This window comes from Stegodyphus dumicola, chromosome 7, assembly GCF_044657685.1.
Source record: "Stegodyphus dumicola isolate Sdum_Otavi_A_Nest chromosome 7, ASM4465768v1".
In the NCBI taxonomy this organism is placed as follows: domain Eukaryota; kingdom Metazoa; phylum Arthropoda; class Arachnida; order Araneae; family Eresidae; genus Stegodyphus; species Stegodyphus dumicola.
The window spans coordinates 196,191,293-196,214,825 of NC_140774.1; the positions used below are offsets into that span (position 1 = coordinate 196,191,293).

A 23,533-nucleotide genomic window follows, 5' to 3' on the forward strand; every position below is an offset into this window, starting at 1 on the left:
TTAAGTCGAGCTTTTGAGATATTATAAACGCAACTTGAATTTCATCAACCAGCCCAGTAGAACGAGAGATATAGAATTGTCTTTAAGTGTACATATTTTTTTAATCAATATATTTGAACTAGTGGCGTAGTTAAACAGGGAAGGTCCACCTTGGGCAGCACATTTTTGCAGGTTGCGTTTTCTGCGTGAAGTTTGTTGCAGGTTGCGTTTTCTGCGTGAAGCTAGATTTCAAATGCTCCATACTCTTCTTACACCTATTTTATTCCTCGAAACTACTGAATGAAAATTATGAATATCAACTAAATTGTAATTCACAGTGACATTAAGAAAAAAGAATTTCTAGTGAACAGAAAAGTATTTCAAAATTTTATTTCCATTATTGCTAAGAATAACAAATTAGGAATGTGGAAGAGCACTCTTTTGGAATTTTTCGCAGTAAATTGTAAAATACGATCTCCAGAGCCAAAAGTTTCAAATATCATAATACTACTGCAAATCACAGCTGTGGAGTCAGAGTCGGAGTCGGATAGATTTTGGGGTAAAAGGAGTTGGAGCTGGAGTCTCTAAAAACAGGTCGACTGCGACTCCAGTTTTCGTTGGACAGTTTGAATTTGAAATGAAATTAAAATTAATTGAGAAAAATTAATGACAAACTGAGTTATTATTTTTATTTATGAACTGTATACATTAATAAATAGTTATTTTCTATTTTATTGACCTACTAATAAATAAATATAAGGGAGCAGGATGGATGTGATATTTGCCATTATTGATTAAACTGATTTATTTAGTTACTAATCTCATTGGTGAATTTAGGTAAGCAGCATGAACTCCTAAAATTGATGCCATTCTTTGGCAGCGAGCAGGAAAAGGAGCAACACAATGGAAAAGTACATTTTTCAAGATATAGTGGTTGTTAGGATTAAGAACATTTTTAGAAGATGTAAATAACTCTAATATTTCACTAAAATAAGACTGTGGAATGATCTTGCAGAACTGGAAATCCTTCTTTCAACACCGTATATAGCCACAAAAAAGCTATGGTCTGAAGAATTAACAGGAGACGAGAATGTTAGATGTAGATAACCGTAATGTTTCACTAACAGAAAGACAGTGGAATGATCTTGCAGAATTGGAAACTCTTCTTTCTATACCGTATATAGCCACCAAAAAGCTACAATCTGAAGAATTAACAAGAGGCAAGATTGGAAGAATGCGATGTTTGTTTCTGAAATGGATTATTGCAAAAGGAATTATTTCTTCAATGAAGAAAAGAGAAACTAGTTTGCTAGACAATACAATCGTGCTGTGTTCAATCCATGTAGATCCAAAACGCCGACTTTTGTTGGATGACAAACAAATTAAAAAGGCAAAGAAAGCCATCTATGAACTTTCATTAAGAATGAAATTATTTTCAGAACAACTGGAGTATTCAAATCAGGACAGTCAAACTGCAGATATTGCAACTGAGTCTTTATCATCCTCTTCCACTGATGAATTAGATTTTGAGAAATATTTGGATATTGAAAATGCTAAGGCAAAGCGAATGAAAATAAATAACCAAGAGCCTTTAGATATAAAAATGAAAAAACACAAACAAGATTTATACACGGCATTTGAAGAAATAGATAAATATGATTGCTCTTGCAAGATACCTCTTATAGAACTTATAAAAATCTATCCTGAAAAGTTAAAGGAAGTAGTCGTAACAGTAACAGCTTTTCTTCCTACTCAAGTCTGTATGGAAACACTCTTCTCAGTTCTGAAGTTTATCCAATCGGATCTATGATCCTCTAATAAAGAAGATCTTGCTGAATTTTTACTGTTTCTTAGAAATTAATAATACCAGTTTTCCATTTCATAATAAATGCTAATTAATATAAAAAATTTGCCATGCATCAATTTTTTTCTGTAGCATCTATTACTTCTTTTATCAAAAAAATAAGCTGTACCCATGTGTATATGTTTACATATATATGAAGGAGTCGAAGTCAAGAGTCTTTAAAATTCCAGGAGTCAGTTATTTACCCTACCGACCACAGCCCTGTTGTGCAAACTCGACTCAAAACTGCTGTAACTGTTGTTAGCTGAGAGGAGAACTTTTAACAATTACAAATGTTTATTCGGCATTTAAGAAATATTTCTGTGCCATCTACATAACTGCAAGTGCAGCAAACGAGTAATCGATGGATTTGGCAACAAAAAGCAAGGAAAGTAATAATATAATTTAGAGAATTACAATAAGTTTTTATTTCAAAATAAACATAAGAGTTTTAATATATTTCTCTAACTGTCATTTTTTTAGTAGTCTGTTTGTATATTAAGAGGGGCAGTATGCCACAGTCAATTAGGATGCAATCACACCGCTAACCAAATATAAAAATACAAAACATCAAGGGTTAAATTCATCAGTTCTAATGAGAATGCACTAATGAAGTAAAGCACTATGGTTTTACTTAACTTCCGACTGATTAAGCTAATCATACAAATTGAAATAATTCTTGCATTTAAACTTGTATTACAAATTAAAATTTAACTTGAAATTAATGTAGATAATTACTGACAGAATTAGATTTTTGTAGTGTATTTTATGTGAGATGAGATCACTTGGGGTCACGTGATAAGAAATGGCGAATCAGGATGTTGTACCATGAAAGCATAGTAAATTAGTAAATTCTTAATGTCTTTTTACAAATTTATTGTCTTTACTTATTGGCTTTTTACAAAATTGTAAACGATATTAAAATGTTTAAACCTTCAAAATGAACAACTAACATTGTTTATGTGTATACTGTATGTTGTCGCCAATAAAGTCTGCTTCGAGAGATTTGCGCCGGCAAAACGGAAAAGTACCAAAAATTCTAAGAGCTAACATTTGTTAAAAATTTTTTTATGTGTGTTGTCATCAATGAAGTCTGCTGGCAAAATTTACAGCATTATTAACACTTTTTTAATGCATATACTGTGTGTTGTCACCAATAAAGCCTGCTTGGCGACATTTGTGCGTGTGAAATGGAAAAGTACCTAACTAGGGAAATAGGGAAATTCTATGTTTATTTATTTATTTATTTTCAAAAAATGTTTTAGTTCTGATGTTTCAAAATCAGATTATTATTTTGCCTGTTTTTTTGTTTACAAAACTATCAGTAACAATTTACAAGTCTACTTAATTTCTCTAGTTGTGTGTTGCTATGTGTGTAGTACTAAAAAATTTCTTAAATGCAAAATAAGCATTTGTATTTCTTAAATACTTGTTAAAGGATTTTCATCTAGGAAACATTTCTACATCTAGCAACATTTAGAGAAATTGTGAGAAAAGGTCTCAGTAGTGTAGCAATATTTGGAACTTTATTCTTAAAATAAACTGCAAAATTTAAAAGGACAGCACTTCGATGTTCCAGTTTTGTTGTTCTTAGCAATAAGAGAAATATTTCTTTCTTAATGAAGAATTCTTCCTTATTTATGTTATTGTGATCATAATTTAATTGATATTTGTAATTTACAATCAAAAGTTTTGACAGAATAAAAAAGATATGACAAGTTTTGACAGAACAAAAAAGATGAGTTGAAGTTTCGCAATAATTTCTTTGAATACTTCATCTGATCATAAACTATTTTTCTTCTCAAATTATTTCCATATGGAATCCAGAATCTCATTATTTATCACCAGCCTCGATGATCCACGTGACTAATCTTTAGCGCAGGACATTGAATTAATAAGCGACAAACCAGTCAGATCTAGACCCTATAAAGCATCCCTAAGGCAAACAGAAATTTTGAAAACGGAGATTCAGAAGATGTTAGATTTGCACATAATCGAGGTAGGGGAATCGGACTACATTTCGCCTATGATTCTAGTGGAGGCGCCCGGGAAAGACCTGAGACCGTGTATAGATTACCGGCACTTAAATGAAGTAATACGCATTGAGTTCTTCCCCCTACCAAATATAGAGGAAAGAGTGGAGCTTGTTCCGTCTGCCAGGTATATAACAATTCTAGATTTGGCAAAAGGATACTGGCAAATTCCTCTAAGGTCCCAAAGATTGGCCGCTTTTGTCACGACATTTGGGACATACGGACCACCGCGTATGCCATTTGGATTGAAAAACGCTCCCTACTTTTTCAGTAAGTTGATGGCTAACTTATTAAAAGGGTGTGAAGGCTTTGCTGTCTCATATTTGGATGATGTTGCTATTTTTCCAATACTTGAGAAGATCATATGAAACATTTAAATTGCATTTTGGGAAAAATAACTGCGGCAAATTTGACCATTAAGCCGTCAAAAGGTCGTTTTGCTCAAAACCATGTAACGTATCTGGGGCACATCGTAGGATAGGGAATCAGACGACCAGCTGAGGCAAAGGTTAAAGCAGTAGCTGATTATCCCACTCCGAAAACAAAAACTCAAATAAGGGCATTTTTTAGGTTTGGCAGGTTATTACAGCAGGTATATTCCCATGTTTTTGGTTATAGCTTCTCCACTAACGAATGCCTTAAAGGGGAAAGCAAAGAAAGAGGAAATTCTTTGGACAAAGGAATGCGAAGACGCAGTTATTCAGTTGAAGGAAAAATTAATGAAGGAACCTGTGCTACACGCACCAGATTTTAATAGAGAATTTATGGTGCAAACTGATGCTTCTGATTTAGGGATGGGAGTGGTATTAACACAAATGGATGAGAACCGAACATCCCATCTTGTACTTAAGCAAAAAGTTTTCGGTGACGGAAGCTAAGTACAGCACAACTGAAAAAGAATGCGCATGTATAGTTTTTGCTGTAAAAAAATTGCATTATTATTTGGACGGTCCAAAATTTACTATAATTACTGACCACAACCCCTTAGTTTGGTTAAAAACTAATGCATGCTCTAATCCCAGTCTAATGCGGTGGGCGTTAGCCCTGCAGCCGTATAATTTCCAAGTTATTTATAGAGCTGGGAAAAGCCATAAAAATGCTGACAGTCTAAGCAGGTCTGCAACTAAAAAAAAAAAAAAAAACTTTAGCTTGTATTTATCTCTGTATTCTTTTGTGAATTTTTATGTATTTTAATTGTGTCACTGGCCTTGAAGCAATATCACAGTACTTCTATGCGATTTTTTTTTTCTTATGTATGTGCGTAACTAACTCTTTATCTCAAATATACTTAAACATTTTGATGAGCAAAATGTTTCTTCGAACGGGGAAGGAGCTGTAACGTTCCCCTTCTCTAAAGAACACTTGGTCACCCACCCTAAAAAGCAGGGACAGAGAACCCTCTTCTCACTTCCGCCAGAAAAGGGGAGTGGCCTTTCCCCCCTGGTCGCAGGTGGAAGTAGAGGAGATTGAGATGTGAAAGTGAAAGGAGCGGATGCTAGTTTGCGCGCTCTACTGTGAATTTTTATGTATTTTAATTGTGTCACTGGCCTTGATGTAATATCACAGTACTTCTATGTGATTTTATTTTCTTATGTATGTGTGTAACTAACTCTTTACCTCAAATATACTTAAACATTTTGATGAGCAAAATGTTTGTTCGAAGGGGGAAGGAGCTGTAACGTTCCCCTTCTCTAAAGAACACTTGGTCACCCACCCTAAAAAGAAGGGACAGAGAACCCTCTTCTCGCCTTCCCCGGAAAAGGGGAGTGGACTTTCCCCCTGGTTGCAGGTGGGAGTAGAGGAGATTGAGATGTGAAAGTGAAAGGAGCAGATGCTAGTTTGCACACTCTACTGTAATGAAAATGTATTTTAAAGCATTTCTAAATTGTAATCTGTACATAGTTGTATATAAAGATAAATATTTAGCCTAGAACAGGTTTTGTTTATTTGGAGTAGATAAGACTATGGTACAGCCACAAAATTGCTAAAAGAACAATGCTTCAAATTCTTTCTCAAAGCTACTGCTACAGAATTTCCACCACGATACGAAACAAACTTATCTGTACTTGGTTTACTAACAGGAGATTAAAATTTTCTTAGAGATTACAATACATGAAAAAATATAAATCTGAATCTTGATAAAAAGGAGTTGCTTTATTATCCATTCACCGAGACATTAAATAAAGAAAAATTATTAACAAATTTGCTAGTGTACTAAGCACCCAATCTGTTAAGCAGGGGGAAAAATTACTTAAACTGGCAGTTATATAATTAATTAGCCAGGGGGGGACATCGACTTTACGCAGCCTTACTCAGGGCTAGCGGCAGTGCAACCTCAGCAGCTGCATCAGATGGTAAAATTTTAGAATTTAGTAAAGCATCAAGCAAAACTTTATTATTATTTATTTTAATATTAGGGTTAGAGTAGAGAGAAGGGTAGCTCTTGTATTATTGCGAAGTTGTTTCATCTATCGATGATTTTTTTAAAGTGAAAATAGGTCGATGTGTGCAAGTTTTTGTGTTCGTACAATTTTTTGTCTTATTAATTTGGCTTGGTGTAGTGGCGATCTTTGTCAGCCAAAAAATGCACAAACTCAGTATCCATATACTGCCAAAAATCACCAAGGGGTAAATATATTTTTACCAAATTTCGGAAGGCACTGTTCAGCTGAATTTAGAGCCTGCAGAGATTTGCACTGGGTACCAAAAAACTTAGCACTGGACTCAACCTTTAAAAATTTTTTAGAATTTCTGCGATTTAGAAAATTAAAACTTCAAAATTAACAGGCAATTTAATTTCACACTATTTTAAATACTTTAATAATATTATTATTATACAAACTGCTTGTACATTTCCCCTTTTATACAGAATATAAATATTTATAAAATATATAGTACATGCATAATTTCACTCAAAATTACATATCTTATTTATGAGTCTCTGTGTCCCTCTGTCGAACAAAATCCTTGTTAAAGCAGCTTAGTCACCAAAATTAGCAAAGTTAATTGACTGATCTGTAATCTGCAAATATTACCAAAGATTTATGCAGTGGTAATTTTAAGAATAAAGTATCAGTCTTACGTATGACATCGTAATGAAAACTGGAGCTATTAAGAAGCTTGAAAATGCTATTTTCAGGACTTCTTAATATTCACTTTATATGTTTTCAAAGATGATAAACAAGGTTGTCAGAAGTTATTCTTTGGAGGACCATAATTTTTTATGTTACGAAATATATACACCTACAGTTATCTATACAACATCTACGTCATTTTATACCATATATAAGGATATTCATATCAATATGGCCTATACGATATGATTCATATTTTTCTGGTGGCAAATGAGGACACCCACTTCATTTGAACCTTTGTAGGCCTTTCATTTATTATTTTTTTACATTTTAATAATGCTTAAAAGCTATCTGTCATAGCTTATCGTAAGTATGAGTCAGGTAGTAATACTTCGACATCAATAAATATATTTATTTTGACTCTTTTACATATATTTTTTTAATAAATTTTCTTTTTAGTACTCTGCTATAAGGATCTGATGGTATTTAAAATTTGCACCTTACAGAGTGGACAATTAAGTTTGCCAATTTTGCCATTGAAACTTGGTGACTGCTTTAGCAAAGAAGTGCTAACAGAATTTTACTGCAAGAACAAGCATTTTACATACAAAAAACTACACCAAAAAAAATTTTTTTTAATTTACTATTTAGCTTTTCAATAAAAATTCTAATCTACAAATGGCTATGAAATGTTACATTTCTTGTGATTCAAAAGTTTAGTCAAAAGTCACATAAGGGATTTTCTAAAGGGCATGTACCCACACAAATCTCAGAATTGTTCAAGGGTCAATATATTTCATATTATAGAATACAAAGAAATGTCACTGTACCTTTTATTAGGGCCCAAAAAGGATTCAATTATAGAACCTATGAAAAATAAATGGGCATCTAATCAATGAATTTTAAATTTAGATTAAAAATAAACTGTTAAAAATAAGTACATCCAGTTGTAAATCAAAATAAAGTTTTATAATAACACTAACAATCCAGCTTTCAAGCATAATCAGATGGCAGAACTATAAATAAAACCTTCATGAAAATTACTTGTATTATTTATACAACTAATATTTTTTTCCCTTGTACATAACTTTCACTCGTAGATCATAGAAAATGATTTCACATAATTTTTATTGCTGTCGGTTAAATACAGTTACATTAAAACCACGTTTTAAGAAAAATAATTCATCAATAAACTAAAACTGCATATATCCGTGCTTCATATAATTCATATTAAAGTGAGAAAAAGAGAAACTTTCTAATATTGTACTGTACTGCATTATAGACACAATAGAATAAAAAAAAAAAATTCTGAAAGCGCAATACTATTTAGCAAGTTTTAGAAAGTAAACAAAAAATTCTGTCATAGCTTTAACTGAAAATTACTTACTGACTAACTGCTTTATTGATTCCATTGGCAGTTATTTGTGTTCGCTCCTATGCATATGGAAAAAGTAATTGAACTTACATGTTTCGAACATATACCTATACAAGTATAGCTAAAGAATCTCTAATTATTCATTGGTACAGCACGGAACACGTTTTCGCAGAACAAAACGATTTAAAAAGCAGTTCGACACAAACCGCCGTTTCGAGATTATAGCTCTTCTGGGCTAAATTTAAAATCTTTTAAATTTTTTATTTTTATTCTCGTATGAAAAATTAAAAGGAAGCTTTGATATTTTATTTCGATTTAAACTAGAAGGATAAAAATATATAAATAAATATTTATATACTCAAAATTATCACCATTACTGAAAGTGTTTTTATAATATGTTTCGACTTATTCAAATGTATCCCATGTGGTCTAGTGGTTAGGATTCCTGGCTTTCACCCAGGCGGCCCGGGTTCGATTCCCGGCATGGGAAGCAGAAGGTTCCATGGTGTAATGGTTAGCACTCTGGACTCTGAATCCAGCGATCCGAGTTCAAATCTCGGTGGAACCTTCACTTTTTTTAATAATGATAATTTCTAATATTCAAATGTAATATAAATCTGGAACAGACAGTCATTTTTTCGCTATTATACAAATCAAAGAAACAATTTACGTACTACGTGTTATTTTTACCTCTAACGTTTATTAAATGATTAAAGCAAATCTCCATACATGCCCTTATTATAGATTATTTATTATCTGTATTTGTTATGCATACAATAGATACACATGGCACCTTACTATTGCATAAACCTTATAAATAGCCGCGCTTGTAGAAAAGCATGCATCAAGCTTAATTATTAGACGCAGTTCTTCTAGCGTGATTATTGTAGCAGTGCTTTTAGAAAGGGAATCTATACAACTCATATTACACCATATAAAAACTTAATCTAGCTTTGCTAATAGAAGAAAGCTGTGGACGTAAATTATTATTCTTCGATTAAAGGAAAAAACAACCGAGAAATTAAACTGAAAATTTACCAGGTAAATGTGAAAATAAATATACAAAAAAGCTCTCTATTTAAATAAGTTTATTAAACGAAAAGTGTTTTTAAAGTTGTTATATGTAAAAATAGCTGCATAACCTCACTATCTTTTTTAGAGTTAGAAGTTATTCTTTATCAAGCAGCAGAAATAAAGAAATTTCATTATATATTATGAAAGTTAAATTTTAAAATATTAAAGATAAGAAATTGAAACATAATAATAAAGATTATATATGTAATTAATATCTATATACGCATACAAACACGAACACATAATCCGTAGCGTTAAAATATACATAGGTATTTCAAATATTAATTAGATTAAATCAGTTATCTATGTTTCACAGAATTAAAGCTTTTTTGCTCTTCAAAAAAATTGATATGAGTGTTACCTTCACTGGAGGAAGTAGTTGCACATATTTCCTAAAGATGGCAGCAGCGGTAAATTCAACGTAAGAATATTTGATTCGTTGTCTTAGCACACGAAATCGTCTGATTGAATTAAAACAATATCCAGAATTAAGTTTCTATAGAATCTTTTAGAATTATGAAGCAGAACTCTTTCATAGAATTAAATAAAACTTTAGATACAGCTGCTGTAATTTATAGAAATTCTATATAAAGATATGCACAAATATCCTACACAGATTTGTAAAAAAAAGTATAAAAATTTGTCCAGAATTTCTAAAGGGTCCACGTAGATAATCATATATATTGTGCATCACCAGTTATCTCCCTGGAAAGCATATTTTCGTTACTTGTTTGTTGCTTGTGTCGAACGGAAATAGTTTGTTGTTGCTTGTGTCGAACAAAACAGTATATTTTAACAATAATGTGGCGCCATCTACCGACATAAATAGAGATTACACTATTCGTTTAAGAAAAATCAGAAAATAGAGGTGAGGTACTCTCTTGAACTCATCGCTGAGATCATAAAATAATATTAAGAAAGCGAGCACAACTTACTGCGAGTGAGAAGTAAGTATAAAATAAAACTAAAGACGTGAGTAGTATAGTCATTATCATAACATACCACTATGAATTTAATTATTTGTAATTATGCCGCCTTTTTTTGTTAATATTGAAAATAATAACTGGCCCCCGGGGCAAAATGCCTTTTTGGCGCCCCCTCTCCCAGAAAAAAAACACAATGATATGATGAAAATCTTGTTTGGAGACCGTTTGGCTCCCTTCTGCGAGCCGCGCCCGGGGCATCATACACCCCCTTGCTTCCCTCTCGCTACCCGCTGGAGAGGAAGGAATACCTCCTAGAGGACTCTTTAAGGAAAACTGGTTCATATTGTTATGAAATGTCCAGACGCGGTGAGATAGCTTCTCCGCAAAGCAGTTTTAGGGTTGCCATAAAATAGCAAGGAAGGCAGGGTTGCCACATTCGGTGATAAATCGCCTATTTGCCGACGATATTGGCGATATGCTATGGACGGAGGGAGAACCTTCTGGAACGAATTCTTACCAGTTTAGCACAGAATGTTCTCGAACACAAGCCGAAAGCTATATAAACCCTGCTGGTTCGCAGTCAGAGAGTGTGCCTCGTCTATAGAGCGAGATAGTGTGTCTCATATAGTTAGTCCGTGCGGAGGCGATCGAGTTGACAGCTGGCCAGCAAGTGCCGAGTGGGTCGTCGAGTGTATCGAACAGTCTCTTAGTGTATCGCGGCTAGTGCATCGTCGAGAGAGTGTGTTAAGCTCCAGGAACGACGGAACCGAAAAGTCGGGAGCTGTGCTCTGTGTGTCGTCGAGTACATCGCGAGTTGTAGCGTGGAGAGTCTCGAGAGTACGTGGAGCTCCGAGAACGACGAAGCAGAATCTGGTGCTTTGCAGTGAAGCTGTCTCCACCGTGATAGCCTGATAACCTGAAGGCTGTGTCGCTGATTGTGTCAGCATGTTATATTAGTTCTTCGACGGCCGTAACGTGATTTTGGAGCTGTCTTGATTAATATTGACTAAATAAAGTGTGTTTCGATACTTCATCAAGTGTCGTCGTTATTCACTCCAAACCTACAAACCCCGTACGAAGGTGAAGGAAGAAAATAATGTAACAACTGGTGTCAGAAAAGAAAAACGCAACAATATCCAAGTTACACAAGGTAAAACTATGAAAACACCTATGTAGCTAGCCCGTTCACCGGGACTTGGATTCTCGGTACTGAACTACCAGTGTTCAGCAGGTTGTACTGCTCCTCCCCTGGTGGGCCGCGTCCGAGCATTGTCCTACAAAATGTTGGGGGGGGGAAGGAGGGATTCTGCTGAAAGTTTCTCCGCTCCTTTCGAAAAGTTGATCTGAGGTTTAAGTTCCAAAAATGTTCTTGAGAAAAATGCACCCATTGTAGAACATGAGAATCACCATAACGTTCACTACTGTAGTTAAGGCAAATTATTGACTTTCCTGGTAATGATGCCGCTTCTTCTGTGAGTGTTTCAGTTTTCGGCTTGCATCTGGTTTATTTCGATTTCATTTCTGAGGTACCGGGCTTTTTTTTAGCATCGTCTCTCCTGCCCTCGAGCAACGTGGTACAGTTCTCGGCCATCTCATCTACCTTATTGATATAGACAAAGCAAGTCTCTACTATGCTTTATCGCAATGTGTTGTTTGCCAATGGCGGACTCGCAACCGACCTCGGCTTGGCCACAACTGAGGCCAGAAGTGATGGTCTCTTTATTATAGAGGCACCAAATAGGTGGCCCACATTTGCCCACCTATTACGTATTATTACGCAAAATGGCTAAATGAAATTAATAGCACTTCTGGGCAAATTGCCCCTTTGGGCTTTAAAAAAAATTAAATAAACAATGCGAATTCGAAAACCTCTTCAAAAGGCTCAGATGCGAGGCACGTTCAACAGGCTCCTAGGCTGGGAAAGTCACATCCTGTGTGTAGCGACGTGTGGAAATGCATATCTCTCCTGGCATATCATTGAATAGTTCTTAACTGAGACAGAAATTTCTCGTGATAAGTAAGGAATGAGCCTTACGCATAAACAAATCGTAGAGTCAGTCATATCATAAGCTGGGGATGTCATGAAGTAATAATGCGAATGCAATAATGTTGGAAAATGCATATCTCAGATGTTGCATGTTACTCTCACGGTTTCAGGTGCTCAAATGGAGGAAGGATGGAGTGAAAAGAAGGTCTTCGATGAGTCGTAGGAGTTCGCTACTGGGTCACGTGGTCCAATGATCTACCTGGAAAGAGAGTGCAAAGTCTTGTCGTTCAGGCATTGGTCGGGGGCGGGGCTTAAGTATAAATCTTACCTAAAATGAATAATATTAGAACACTCTGAGAGAGCAAAAATGCAACACGGTGCTAATATAACGATCACACATGAGGTATAAGAACACGCAGCCATATTTTGTGGACATGTATCTCAGTTGATTCACGATTCAGTCTCCGGGACAGCTATAACAAAAAAGAACCAAGACTTTTCTGCAACTGGTACCATGAATTTACAAACAAAATTTGGTGAAATGCTAGATAAATAGTATTTTTGAGAAACGCTATTATTTCCTCTTTTAGCGGTAGAGAGATAAAATCACTGAACTCTGATAGTTCGGTCCGAGGTTCGAATCCCACGAACGGGCTGGCTGCATGGGAATTTTCATGGTTTTTCTCACGTGTAACGAGCCGGGTTCCCTTAGAAAGTCCTCCACGAAGACATCCCTTCTCTTAGGCAAATAGTTCTCGAGGCTTTGCCATAATCACATACACCATGTATTTCCTCTTTCGCTAATACTCTGTTTAATCACATTCGGATCCTATCAGTCCTACTAGCCACCAAGCGCTAAAACGATAGATAAATAGATATGAGTTTGGTATTGCCGATTGCAATAAAAAAGGGAAGCGCAAAACTGGATCTTAAAGCAGTTCCAAAAATATAAAATTTCAACGTTTTACGGCTAACCATTATGAGAGTACAGACGTCACAAAAAAGTTCCCTTTTCAGTTATAAGGCATTTCTCCCGCCTTCTTAGCATGCCTTCGTGGTGTAATGATCAACACGCTAGGCGCGGGTTCGAGAGGTCCCAGATTCGAATCCCGGCGAGGGCACTTGCTCATTTTTTACGTCTTCTGCTTCAAAAAATCCTAATGTCTCTACAGTGGCGCCCGAACTAAAAAAAGGTGGTGGATGATGATTCTTCACCACCAGAATGTGCTGATTGAGTCCCCGAATTCCAGTCGCCTTTTAAAAGGGAATTTTCTCCCTTCTTTCTGCATGCCTTCGTGGCGTAACGGTTAGCACACTCGGCGCATATTCGAGAGGGTCCCGGCGAGGACATTGTACATTTTTCAGGACTCTTGCACCAAAATAACCTAGTGACTCTGCAGTTGCGCCCGAGCTAAATGATGGTGGTTGATGATTCTTCGCCACCAGGATTTGGTGACTGGGTCCCCTAATCCACAGTCGCCCTTTAAAAGGAGGAGTATATAAGGTATTTCCCCCGCCTTCTTAGCATGCCTTCGTTGTGTAATGATCAGCACACTCGGCTCGTATTCGAGAAATCCGAGGTTCGATTTCCGGCGAGGGCATTGCTTATTTTTCACATCTCCTGCTTCCAAAGATATCTAATGTCTTTACAGTGGCGCCCGAACTAAAAAATGTGGTAGAGGATGATTCTCCACGACTAGGATTTGGCCGACTGGGTTTCTCGATCCCCTTCTCCCGCCTTCTTAGCATGCCTTCATGGTTTAACGGTCAGCACACTCGGCAAACTCCGAGGTTCGAGACCCGGCGAGGGCATTGCTCATTTTTCATCTCTCCTGCTTCGAAATAAGCTATGTCCCAACACAGTTGTTTGAGTCCATTTTAAATCCATTTTACGATTCATTTTGAAAAAAAAAAAAAAAGAGTTCTTTATTCTGTCCGTACGTTTAGACGTAACGCCAAAAAAATCGTCTAAATGGATTTGGGAACGGTCAAACTGGGTATTTTCGTTGAAATACGGCAGACGAAAATTTTTGCAATTTCGATACTTCCTTTAATTCGTACAAGGAAGTTAAAAAATTGTCTTCATAAAGGTGGCGTCAGCTTTGCTTCAGAAGATTTTCGAACTGATGAATATTGGATGACCTGCGCAAAGGGTTCCGGGACCTTCGTGAGAGTACTATTGTCTAACAGAACCTGAATAATTTGGACTGAATTTCTTTAATTAAATATAACTTAACCAGTAATGAACAATTCTTATGCGGATTTCCAAGTTTTGTCTGTTATCTGGGATCTGACTGTTTGAAGCCCACTCCGCCCGAGATCCATTGAGTAATAGGTGAGGTACAAAGGCAGCTCGAGATCACTGTTGATCACATGGTTTAATTCCGATTCTTCCTTTCTCAATTCATCCTCTGTTGTCTGCCATCCAGTCCTAGTTCCCCGATTCATTTTCGTTCCGAAAGTCACTTTCTGAGAAAAGGAATAACTCAATTAAAACGATTAAATTAAAAGAAGGTGTTTTGACCGTGCTAAATATTCATAATACTTACTAGCCATTTTCTTTCGACATTTATCATACAGATTTCTTATACATGATCTACCTTCGAATATCCCACGTTTGATTTTGATACGTTTATATTCGTTTATAAAGCTGCATGCATGAAAATTTCGGTTTGATTTAGTTTATTATGGCGCAGTACACTAGGGCTATTTGCCTAAGAGACGGGATGCTTTCGTTACGGGCTTTCTAAGAAAAACTGGCTCGTATACATGTTATATATGAGGGAAACCACGAAAACGTCCATGCAGCCAGCCCGTCCCCCTGGAATCGAACCCAGGTCGGAACTACCGGTGTTAAGCGATTTTACCGTTCGGACGATTTTGACAACAAGATGAAAACAGAAAGGACGAAGGGATATCACAAACCCCACTCGCCTTTTGCAAGGCCTCAATTTGATTTAGATAGTTTAAAATTTCATCGCAGCCATTAGATTTGTTATAGAAGAAACGATACTTAATGCAAAGAAGAAATTTAACAATCCACCTTATACAGTGTTAGATAACTATTATATTTATGAAACACGTGTTGTAAATAAAATAACTATCTATCTATATATAAAGAAGAAAGTCTGTGTGTTTGTTCTCTTAATAACTCAGCCAGTACTACAGCTATCGTCGCCAAACTTTCTACGATTCTTTTCTGGGTCCTGGAAAAGGTCGACGTTCATTTTTTTTTTCCAATAAATAAATAAAAAGAGCTAAAATCAGAGATATTAATTAAAAACTGATAATTTTTGCCCGTATTTTTCTCAGTGCCAAGAGTCTCGCAAGCTGGAGATGAAAATCTGCTTTATTCAAGGAGGTTAGAATAGAAGGAGGGAGGGTTCGCAGTTTCCTCCACTATCGGGGAATGAAACTCCACCCAATAAGCGGCCTCCATGTTTGTAACTTCAAAACATTGCAATTCGGCAGTGAAACGTACGTGCTTTTAAGCTGTTCCGTGCATGCATTTTCCAATAAAAATATGTAAAATTTGTAATGAAATGCTTTGTATTGTTAGTTTTTTGTTTTAAAGTTATAAAGATGATATCCGTAATTTACTACTTGCAGAAAATCATTAAGAAATAGTTCGACATCTAAATGCAAGTGCATAACATTAAAGCCTTTAAAAATGATGTTTCTGCATATTTCAAGAATTTGTTTAGGTTTTATTAGGAACCTGTTGGGTGTACTTTCCAATTTTTCCTTTAAGAAGTGATATTTCTGATTTATTCACAACATTATAATTTATTAAAGAATCATTTAAAATAATTTTAACCTGAAATTAATAGCAGAGAATTATCTCAAAAAAATAGTCACAGGTTGCATTTTTTTGTTTTTAAATGAAAGTTTTAAATAGATTCTTTTCACAACCAACAACTTTATAACAACAAGAAAATAAATATTAATAAAATAAAACAGATTTATGTGAATTCAGTGATTTCAGTTTATGCACATTTCATATTTATGAATCTCAAAGAAATTGCCTTGAATTAAGCTGAATTACAGAAATATACCTATATAAATTTTTGGATACATCTTTCCACATGTTCAGTTGCGTAAATATTTTACTTACTTTTATCGCTATACTGCCCGCAAATTTGTAAGTTTATGCAAAAATTTTTAACAACAGTTTATCTTGATCAAATGCACAAATTATATTCCTAACAGTTCACAAAACTTAAAAATGAATAATAATTAATACATAAAGAACAGCATTACTTTATTTAACACCTTTACAATTCATAAAAACAGTAACAATTGATTTCTTACTTTTAAAGAAAATTACAAAACGAACTACCTAAAACGTTCAAATTATAGAATTTAAATCCTAGCATATATCATTCTATTTATTTTAAGGAACGAAGATACCAGCTATAAACAGAAACATTAAATGTGTGTGTGCGATTATGGCAATGCCTCGAGGGCTATCTGCATAAGGGGAGGGATGCCTTCGTGGAGGACTTTCTAAGGGCAACTGGCTCGTATACACTTTACACATCGGGAAAACCACGAAAACGCCCATGCAGCCAGCCCGTTCGCGGGATTCGAACCTCGGACCGAACTACCAGTGTTCAGCGACTTTACCGCTTGGCCGCTGGTGAGCCAGAAACATTAAAATGTATTTAAGATATTTTGATTATTATTAAGTACTCTTTTTCACATCTGGAAAGAAAACAACATGACATTGTGATATTTTTTAACATATTTATCAAATTACTTAGAAAAAGAAAATCAATACTTACGAATGAAAACTAATCTTAGGAATCTTTTTCGAAAATCTGTTTGTGCATCCATATGCAACACAAGCTGACATGCTTCAAAATAAAAAGGAAAAAAAAAAAAAAAATATTGCAATTACAGACTTCAGCGATAACACAAACATGGCCGCGAAGCTTCACCGTTTGAGTTGAACCTTCCCTCCTTCTATTCTAACCTCCTTGGCTTTATTTCGAAAGTTGTTGCCACTGCTCGATTTCAAATCGTAGAAACTCTACGACAAAATTTTTTTTTTTAAGTTTTACAGTGAAATAAAAGTATCATTGCCAAACATTAAATACATTATTCCCGATTCCAAAAACTCGCGGGAAACTATTTCGACTGTTCCCATCTTCGTACGACTTTAATAAGCCGAGATATTAATTTAAAACTCTGAAGACACTAATGTTCGCACTCATTTTTCCGAGTGGCAACAGTCTCGCACATTGGAGATAAAAAATGCTTTACTTCGAAAAGTGGTGCTACTGCTCGCTTTCAAATCATAGAGTTTGTTAATAAAAAATTTATAAGTTTTACAAAATCCTTGTATATAAAGAAGAATGTCTGTTTGTGTGTTTGTTTGTTCGCGTTATTGATTTCTGATCAATTATGATCAATTTTTTTACCGCATTTAATCGACTGAAATTGAATATAGGTAAAATATTGGATGGAATTTGAGTCATTCAAAACTGCGAGGCACTGTTGCTGATATAATGAGAGAGAGAATTAGTTAATTTTTCTATCGAAAATTTTTATGTGGTTTCCATATCGCATCAGACTGAAAACTGTATGATTCTGAATCGTATTTTTTGCATTGTTATTAGAGGATTACAGCAGTATCCTTCTCTCTGTTGTTAGATACATTACTCTCAATCTAACTTAACTGGCATCGGGTACTTCGGCTATTAAAAATTCAGGTATAAAATGACTTTTCAATGGATTAACTTACCCTGTACCCAGAAACATAAGATAATATACGATAAGAAACATAAGATTAGGATAAGAAACATAAGATTAGGATAAGAAACAAAAGGTATAAGTGAAAAATATACGTCTATTTGTGGTGCAGGTAATTTTAATGTGATGGCACATTTATGAAGTTTTCTCCTCCTTGTTTTGCTCCTCTAGTGGAGATAAAAAATCCTCAGGAAATTTTCTGAAAAAAATGGAGGCGCCGGGTATCGATCCCGGCACCTCTCGCATGCTAAGCGAGCGCTCTACCATCTGAGCTACGCCCCCGATAAGCAGCAAGTCACTAAATAATACTAAATACTAAAACTCTCCTGTTTTAGTATTAAGAAATGACTTTCGTGAAAGCGAAATGTTATCAGATGTGGTCAAGATTGAAGTGAATTTTGATTCAGATGCAAGCTGTTTTTATGAGATCAAGATTGAAGTGAATGTTGATTCAGATGCAAGCCAGTTTTTATGAGCTCTTATTCCGGATAGAATGAAATGAAGATCGATTATTATAATTATAATTATAATTATAATTATAATTATTATTATTATTATTACTGAGTTATTTTCGTTGCAATTGCGGGTGAAAAAAAGGTTCTTTAAATTTAATAAAGGGGAGGGGAAGGGCTCAGTTTGAATTTTTTGAATTCAATTCAGTTTGAATTCAATTTAATTTGAATTCAGACTGATTCAGAGCCCCCTAGGTGTCTGGAATTACCATGGAGGTAGGAAGTAAGAGGAGAGGCCCTAACCGGTTTTCCCGATACATTGCTTTGGAGCACTGGCGATCCCTTCGTGGAGTCCAAAACATTCACTGACTTACCATTAAGATGAATGGGGTTTGTTATGATCGGATTTTTGTAAAAAACATTTTGTAATTACGTCGTAAATATACATATAAATATATATATTCTTTTTCTACAATATTTTAGAGCCTAAGTATGTGAAAAGAGTTCATCTTTAAACTTTTCGTTCTGAATGGAATTAAATGCTATATTTTTCACAGAACAGTTTGCTTACTTAATTTGAATGAAATATTTTCACAAGTTTTCGTTAATTACATTAGCTGGTGTGGTGGTGTATTTAATTATGGCAAAGCACACTAGGGCTATCTGCATAAGGGGAGGGATGCCTTCGTGAAGGACTTTCTAAGGGAAACTGACTCGTATACACGTTCCACATGGGCAAAAACCACGAAAACGCCCATGCAGCCAGCCCGTTCGCAGGATTCGAACTTCGGACCGAACTACCAGTGTTCAGCGACTTTACCGCTCAGCCGCTGGTGAGCCCTTAATTACATTAGGGGGAAAAAATAAGGTAATTCAATTTTATTCGGCTAAGGATTACATAAACAAAGATCAACGTTTATTGTATTATTAATATTGAAATCACGCAAATTACATATTATTTCTTTTCTATTTACAGACCTTCTTCTTAAAATACTTTCTCAAATATGGCATGACGTTTTTAGCTTCTGAGGCACCTTTTAAATCGAAAATCTGAGTCAATTTATAATTAATACTCTGTTCGGTCCATTTCAAATTTGAGCACCTTTTATTTTAATAGTGAAATACGTCAAATATTGGTGCTGATTTCCATGTACTTAAATTTCTCTGAATATTTCTGAAAGGGAATGAAAAAAGGATTTTTTAAAAATATTATTTAAAATTTGTAACTAAGTTATTGTAAAATATAAGGAAATAATTCTTTTAAATACGTATCAGATTTTTTTTTTTTTTTTTTTTTCTTAGTCCAAAGGGATTTGAATCCCGAAGGACTATTAGTTTCGTTTTGGCATTTTGCGTCGGACGGATAAATGTCGGTTCACTTTTCAAACTGTTGCCATAAAATGTTAGAGTCCTGCATTATATTTGAAGAAATTAAATAATGAAAATCTGCGTAAATGTATGTATATTTCTCACATTGTCATAAAATAACGGTACATAGAGTCATCGAATTTTGAATAACGTAATCCTCCAACGAATATGAGCATGTGGAAGACCCAATTTGAAATTTGAAATTTGTTTTATGATCGATTTCCTATTTTTTAAAACTTTGACGAATTTTTGATTAACAAACTCAAGGATTTCAAAGCGAGCAATGGCAACGTTGTGCAGAAAAAACATTTTTATCTCCAGCGCGTGAGTCTCTGTATCGGAAATTCTAAAGATAGGCTCGTTTTAAAACTATTTTGCGATATTGCTGTTGCACTGGATCTTATGGTTTAAGTGCGAGGAACATGATATTTAATAAAGAAAGGTAACACACAAAATGTTAAAAAACGCCCCTTTGGACGTAATTTAAAATCTGAAACATTTCAGATTTTTTTTTTTTTTTTTTTGTTGTTGTTGTTGTTGTTGTTACCCTTAATTTCAACAATTCATATTCTAAAACTCTTCTTTATTACTTTCTCATCTCACAGAATTTGCTTTACCTTTTAACAGATTGCTTTCCACTACGAACAATTCCTTGCTTAAATAGTTTTATAATGTATTTCAACAGGATTTCAATTTATGTTTACAATTCAATGTAAGTTATTATATATTTAGATAACATTAATAATCATTTTAAATTTAGATATATTTAATAACTAAATTTCTTCACAGTAACTTTCACAGGAGTTTATGAATCAACAAATCCTTCATTTCCAAAAACATTTATAAATAATTTACGATTATTAATAAATGTATTGTATGATGTATTTATATTGTTACTATATTACTCCAAAGGCGAAGTCCCTAGCTTTCCCGGCCGATAAATTCATTCAGCCATAAAGCTTTTAGAGTGCAGCCCGGTGTATTTATATCGTACGATGTATTTTATTAAAGGCAGATACATGCTTTTTTCAAGTATATGCATAAATGCTCATATTTTTCCTTTTCGGCGTGTGCAAATCTTTAATTTCTGTGCATTCACTATATTTTTGGAGTAAATTAATTTACAATAATTTAGCATATACTCGAAATTTTTACATAAGAAACATATATAAATATAATTTGAATGAAAATGACATGCATTATTTTTAATACCCACTCACAGGTCAGTTTTCCTTCGAAATTCCTCCACAATGGTATTTCTCCCCTTTAGGCAGATAGTTTGTTGCATGCTTAACTCTATTTCATAAAAACTTAACTTGGCCTAAGTGCCTAATTACAAATATTTTAACACGCATAATTTTATATTTACATTTAACCATCAAGTTTTGAACTCTCCACTTAAAATACGTTTTAGGATACACTGATTATCAAAGTCAAATCTTCTAGTAAATATATTTTGACAAAGCACTCAATACCTCTTTTAGCGATTTTACCCAGTTTTACAATTCTCCGATAATATAATAAATAATAATTATTCATTTCACATTTAAACATTAACCTCATTGTCATCAGATTGCAATCTGTAATCTATCACACAATGAATGTTTCTTTTATGCGGAAGTGTCCCTTTTTCGATTTGTATGGAACTATCGTGTGTCGAAATAGTATCAAAGCTGTCAAGGAAGCTTCTGCATGTAAACAAGAAACACCCTATCTGGAGACCAAAGCCTGGGAACAGTGCGGGGTTGGCCCCCTTCTTTCATTCTTACCTCCATGAGAATTTCTCATATTTAATATCATCATAAATCCGAAAACGTGAAATTTTAAGATCATAGGATTTTTAAGATCAGCATCGTAATTACCAGGGCGCATGACATGGAATACAGTCAAAAGTCGTTAATTCGGAAACCCATAATCCGGAATGATCTATAATCCGGACTTCAAAGCAAAAAACTGTCTGCGCATGCGCCGCGTTGACACATGCGCATATGCGTTTACGCAAGTGCAGAATACGTTTTCGCGTGCGCGTTTAATGTATAACGGACGGTATAAGCTAAAATTATCTAATTATCTATTTCAGTTAATGTTGATGATTGCGTTGTTCCTTAATCTTGGAACTGGATCCGGCTTATTACTTTTTTTCAGACTGTAAGAGCAATTTTATAAAAGTAAACTTGAACTTTCGATTATGTCAAATAGAATTTCCGATGCTGGAGCTTCCAAAGGATCTACAAAACGAAAGTATGTTTCGATGTCCATCAAACAAAAAGTGGAATTGCTGCAAAAAATGGATAAAGACATGAAGAAGGAGACAGAGAGGTTAGTGAAAACGAAAAAATTTCGATTGACAAGTTAGTCGGAATTCTAGGCACAGCAATTACGGGACTTGAACAGCGGAACTTTGTAACTGAACAAGAAATTATGTCAGTTTATAGAATTAAAAGAAAGTATTATCACATAAAACGAAACAACTTAAACAACTTACATTGAAAGAAATGTTTAATAAAGTAAACAAATAAATATTAAGCTTTTTTTTTTTTTTTTGGAAATTTTGATACCCTTTAGATCATAATTGTTCTTTATTTCATAAATTACGGTTTCATATTTTTAATTTTAGAATTTCTGCATGCCATTTTACCAGATTTAAACTGATGATCTATAATCCGGAAAAATCGATAATCCGGAATCGCCGAAGTCCCGACGAGTCCGAATTAACGACTTTTGACTGTATTTAAAAAGCATCATGAAAGCGTAACACAGGAAAATTCTAAGTAAAATAGAGATTAATATTATTCGAAAGTATCAGCAGGTAAAGCAGTTTTAATTCACACTTTAGCTTCCTTTGTTTCGACATCATACACTTCAGATTTTTATATCCTTCCTCAACCTTCGTTTCTAGAGCAACATTCTCCTGCCTCTTCTGCTTTGGACAAGCGTCCATAATAGTGCCCTGTCATAAGTGTGTCCCACCCTTATGCAAGTCAGCCGCTGTTAGAAAAGCTAGATATTGTTACGAAATGTACAGGCGCGAGGAGATGGCTTTCCCGCAAAGCAGTTTTAGGGTTGCCATAAAATGACAAGGAACGGCAGGGTTGCCACATTTGGCGAGAAATCGCCCATTTGGCGACAAAATTGGTGATATGCCATGGACGGATGGAGAACCTTCTGGAACGAATTCTTATCGGTTTAGCCCAGATTGTTCTCGAACACAAGCCGAAAGCTATATAAACCCTGCTGGCCCGCAGTTAGCGAGTGTGCCTCGTCGAGAGGGCGAGAGTGTGTGCCTCGCATAGTGTGTGAGTTAGTCAGTATCGAGTTGGTGTCTCGTCTAGCGAGTCAATCCCTGCGGAGTCGATCGAGTTGACAGCCGAGTGCCGAGTGGGTCGTCGAGCGCACCGAAAGAGTCTCGTAATGCATCGCGGTTAGTGCATCGTCGAGAGAGCGTGTTGAGCTCCGGGAAAGACTGAACCGAAGAGTCGGGAGCTGTACTCTGTGTGTCGTCGAGTGCATCGCGAGTTGTAGCGTGGAGAGTGTGGAGAGTACGTGGAGTTCCGAGTTCGATCAAGCAGAGTCGGGAGCCGTACTCTGGTGCTTTGTAGTGAAGCTGTCTCCATCGTTATTGCCTGACAGTGTGAAAGCTGTGCCGCTGATTGTTTCAGCGTGTTTAT

General features: G+C 35.1%; 1 protein-coding gene and 3 non-coding genes across 7 annotated transcripts in view; 2 read left to right on the forward strand and 2 right to left on the reverse strand.

Annotated features, from left to right (window-relative positions):
• The window catches only part of LOC118189601 (chaperonin-containing T-complex member BBS12-like), an 85,755-nt gene extending 77,257 nt beyond the window's left edge, over window positions 1-8,498 (reverse strand). For 3 of the 4 annotated variants that reach the window (XR_015042306.1, XM_085821196.1, XM_085821197.1), the window contains exons 1-2: window positions 8,317-8,498; window positions 7,760-7,796 (exon numbers count right to left, since the gene is read on the reverse strand). Coding sequence is in view for 2 of the 4 variants with exons in the window: in XM_085821196.1 (XP_085677322.1) it covers window positions 7,760-7,796; window positions 8,317-8,341 (62 nt within the window). In the remaining 2 variants the exon portion in view is untranslated. The remainder of the gene's footprint in view (window positions 1-7,759; window positions 7,797-8,316) is intronic. The other variant, XM_085821198.1, reaches the window with a different exon arrangement.
• A 224-nt stretch (window positions 8,499-8,722) lies between these two features.
• On the forward strand, window positions 8,723-8,794 carry TRNAE-UUC (transfer RNA glutamic acid (anticodon UUC)). Its single transcript has one exon. It is a non-coding gene; the product is annotated as a tRNA-Glu (tRNA).
• Window positions 8,795-8,800: 6 nt separating this feature from the next.
• TRNAQ-CUG (transfer RNA glutamine (anticodon CUG)) lies at window positions 8,801-8,872 on the forward strand. Its single transcript has one exon. It is a non-coding gene; the product is annotated as a tRNA-Gln (tRNA).
• A 9,382-nt stretch (window positions 8,873-18,254) lies between these two features.
• TRNAA-AGC (transfer RNA alanine (anticodon AGC)) lies at window positions 18,255-18,327 on the reverse strand. The gene has a single exon. It is a non-coding gene; the product is annotated as a tRNA-Ala (tRNA).
• Between the last annotated feature and the right edge of the window lie 5,206 nt (window positions 18,328-23,533).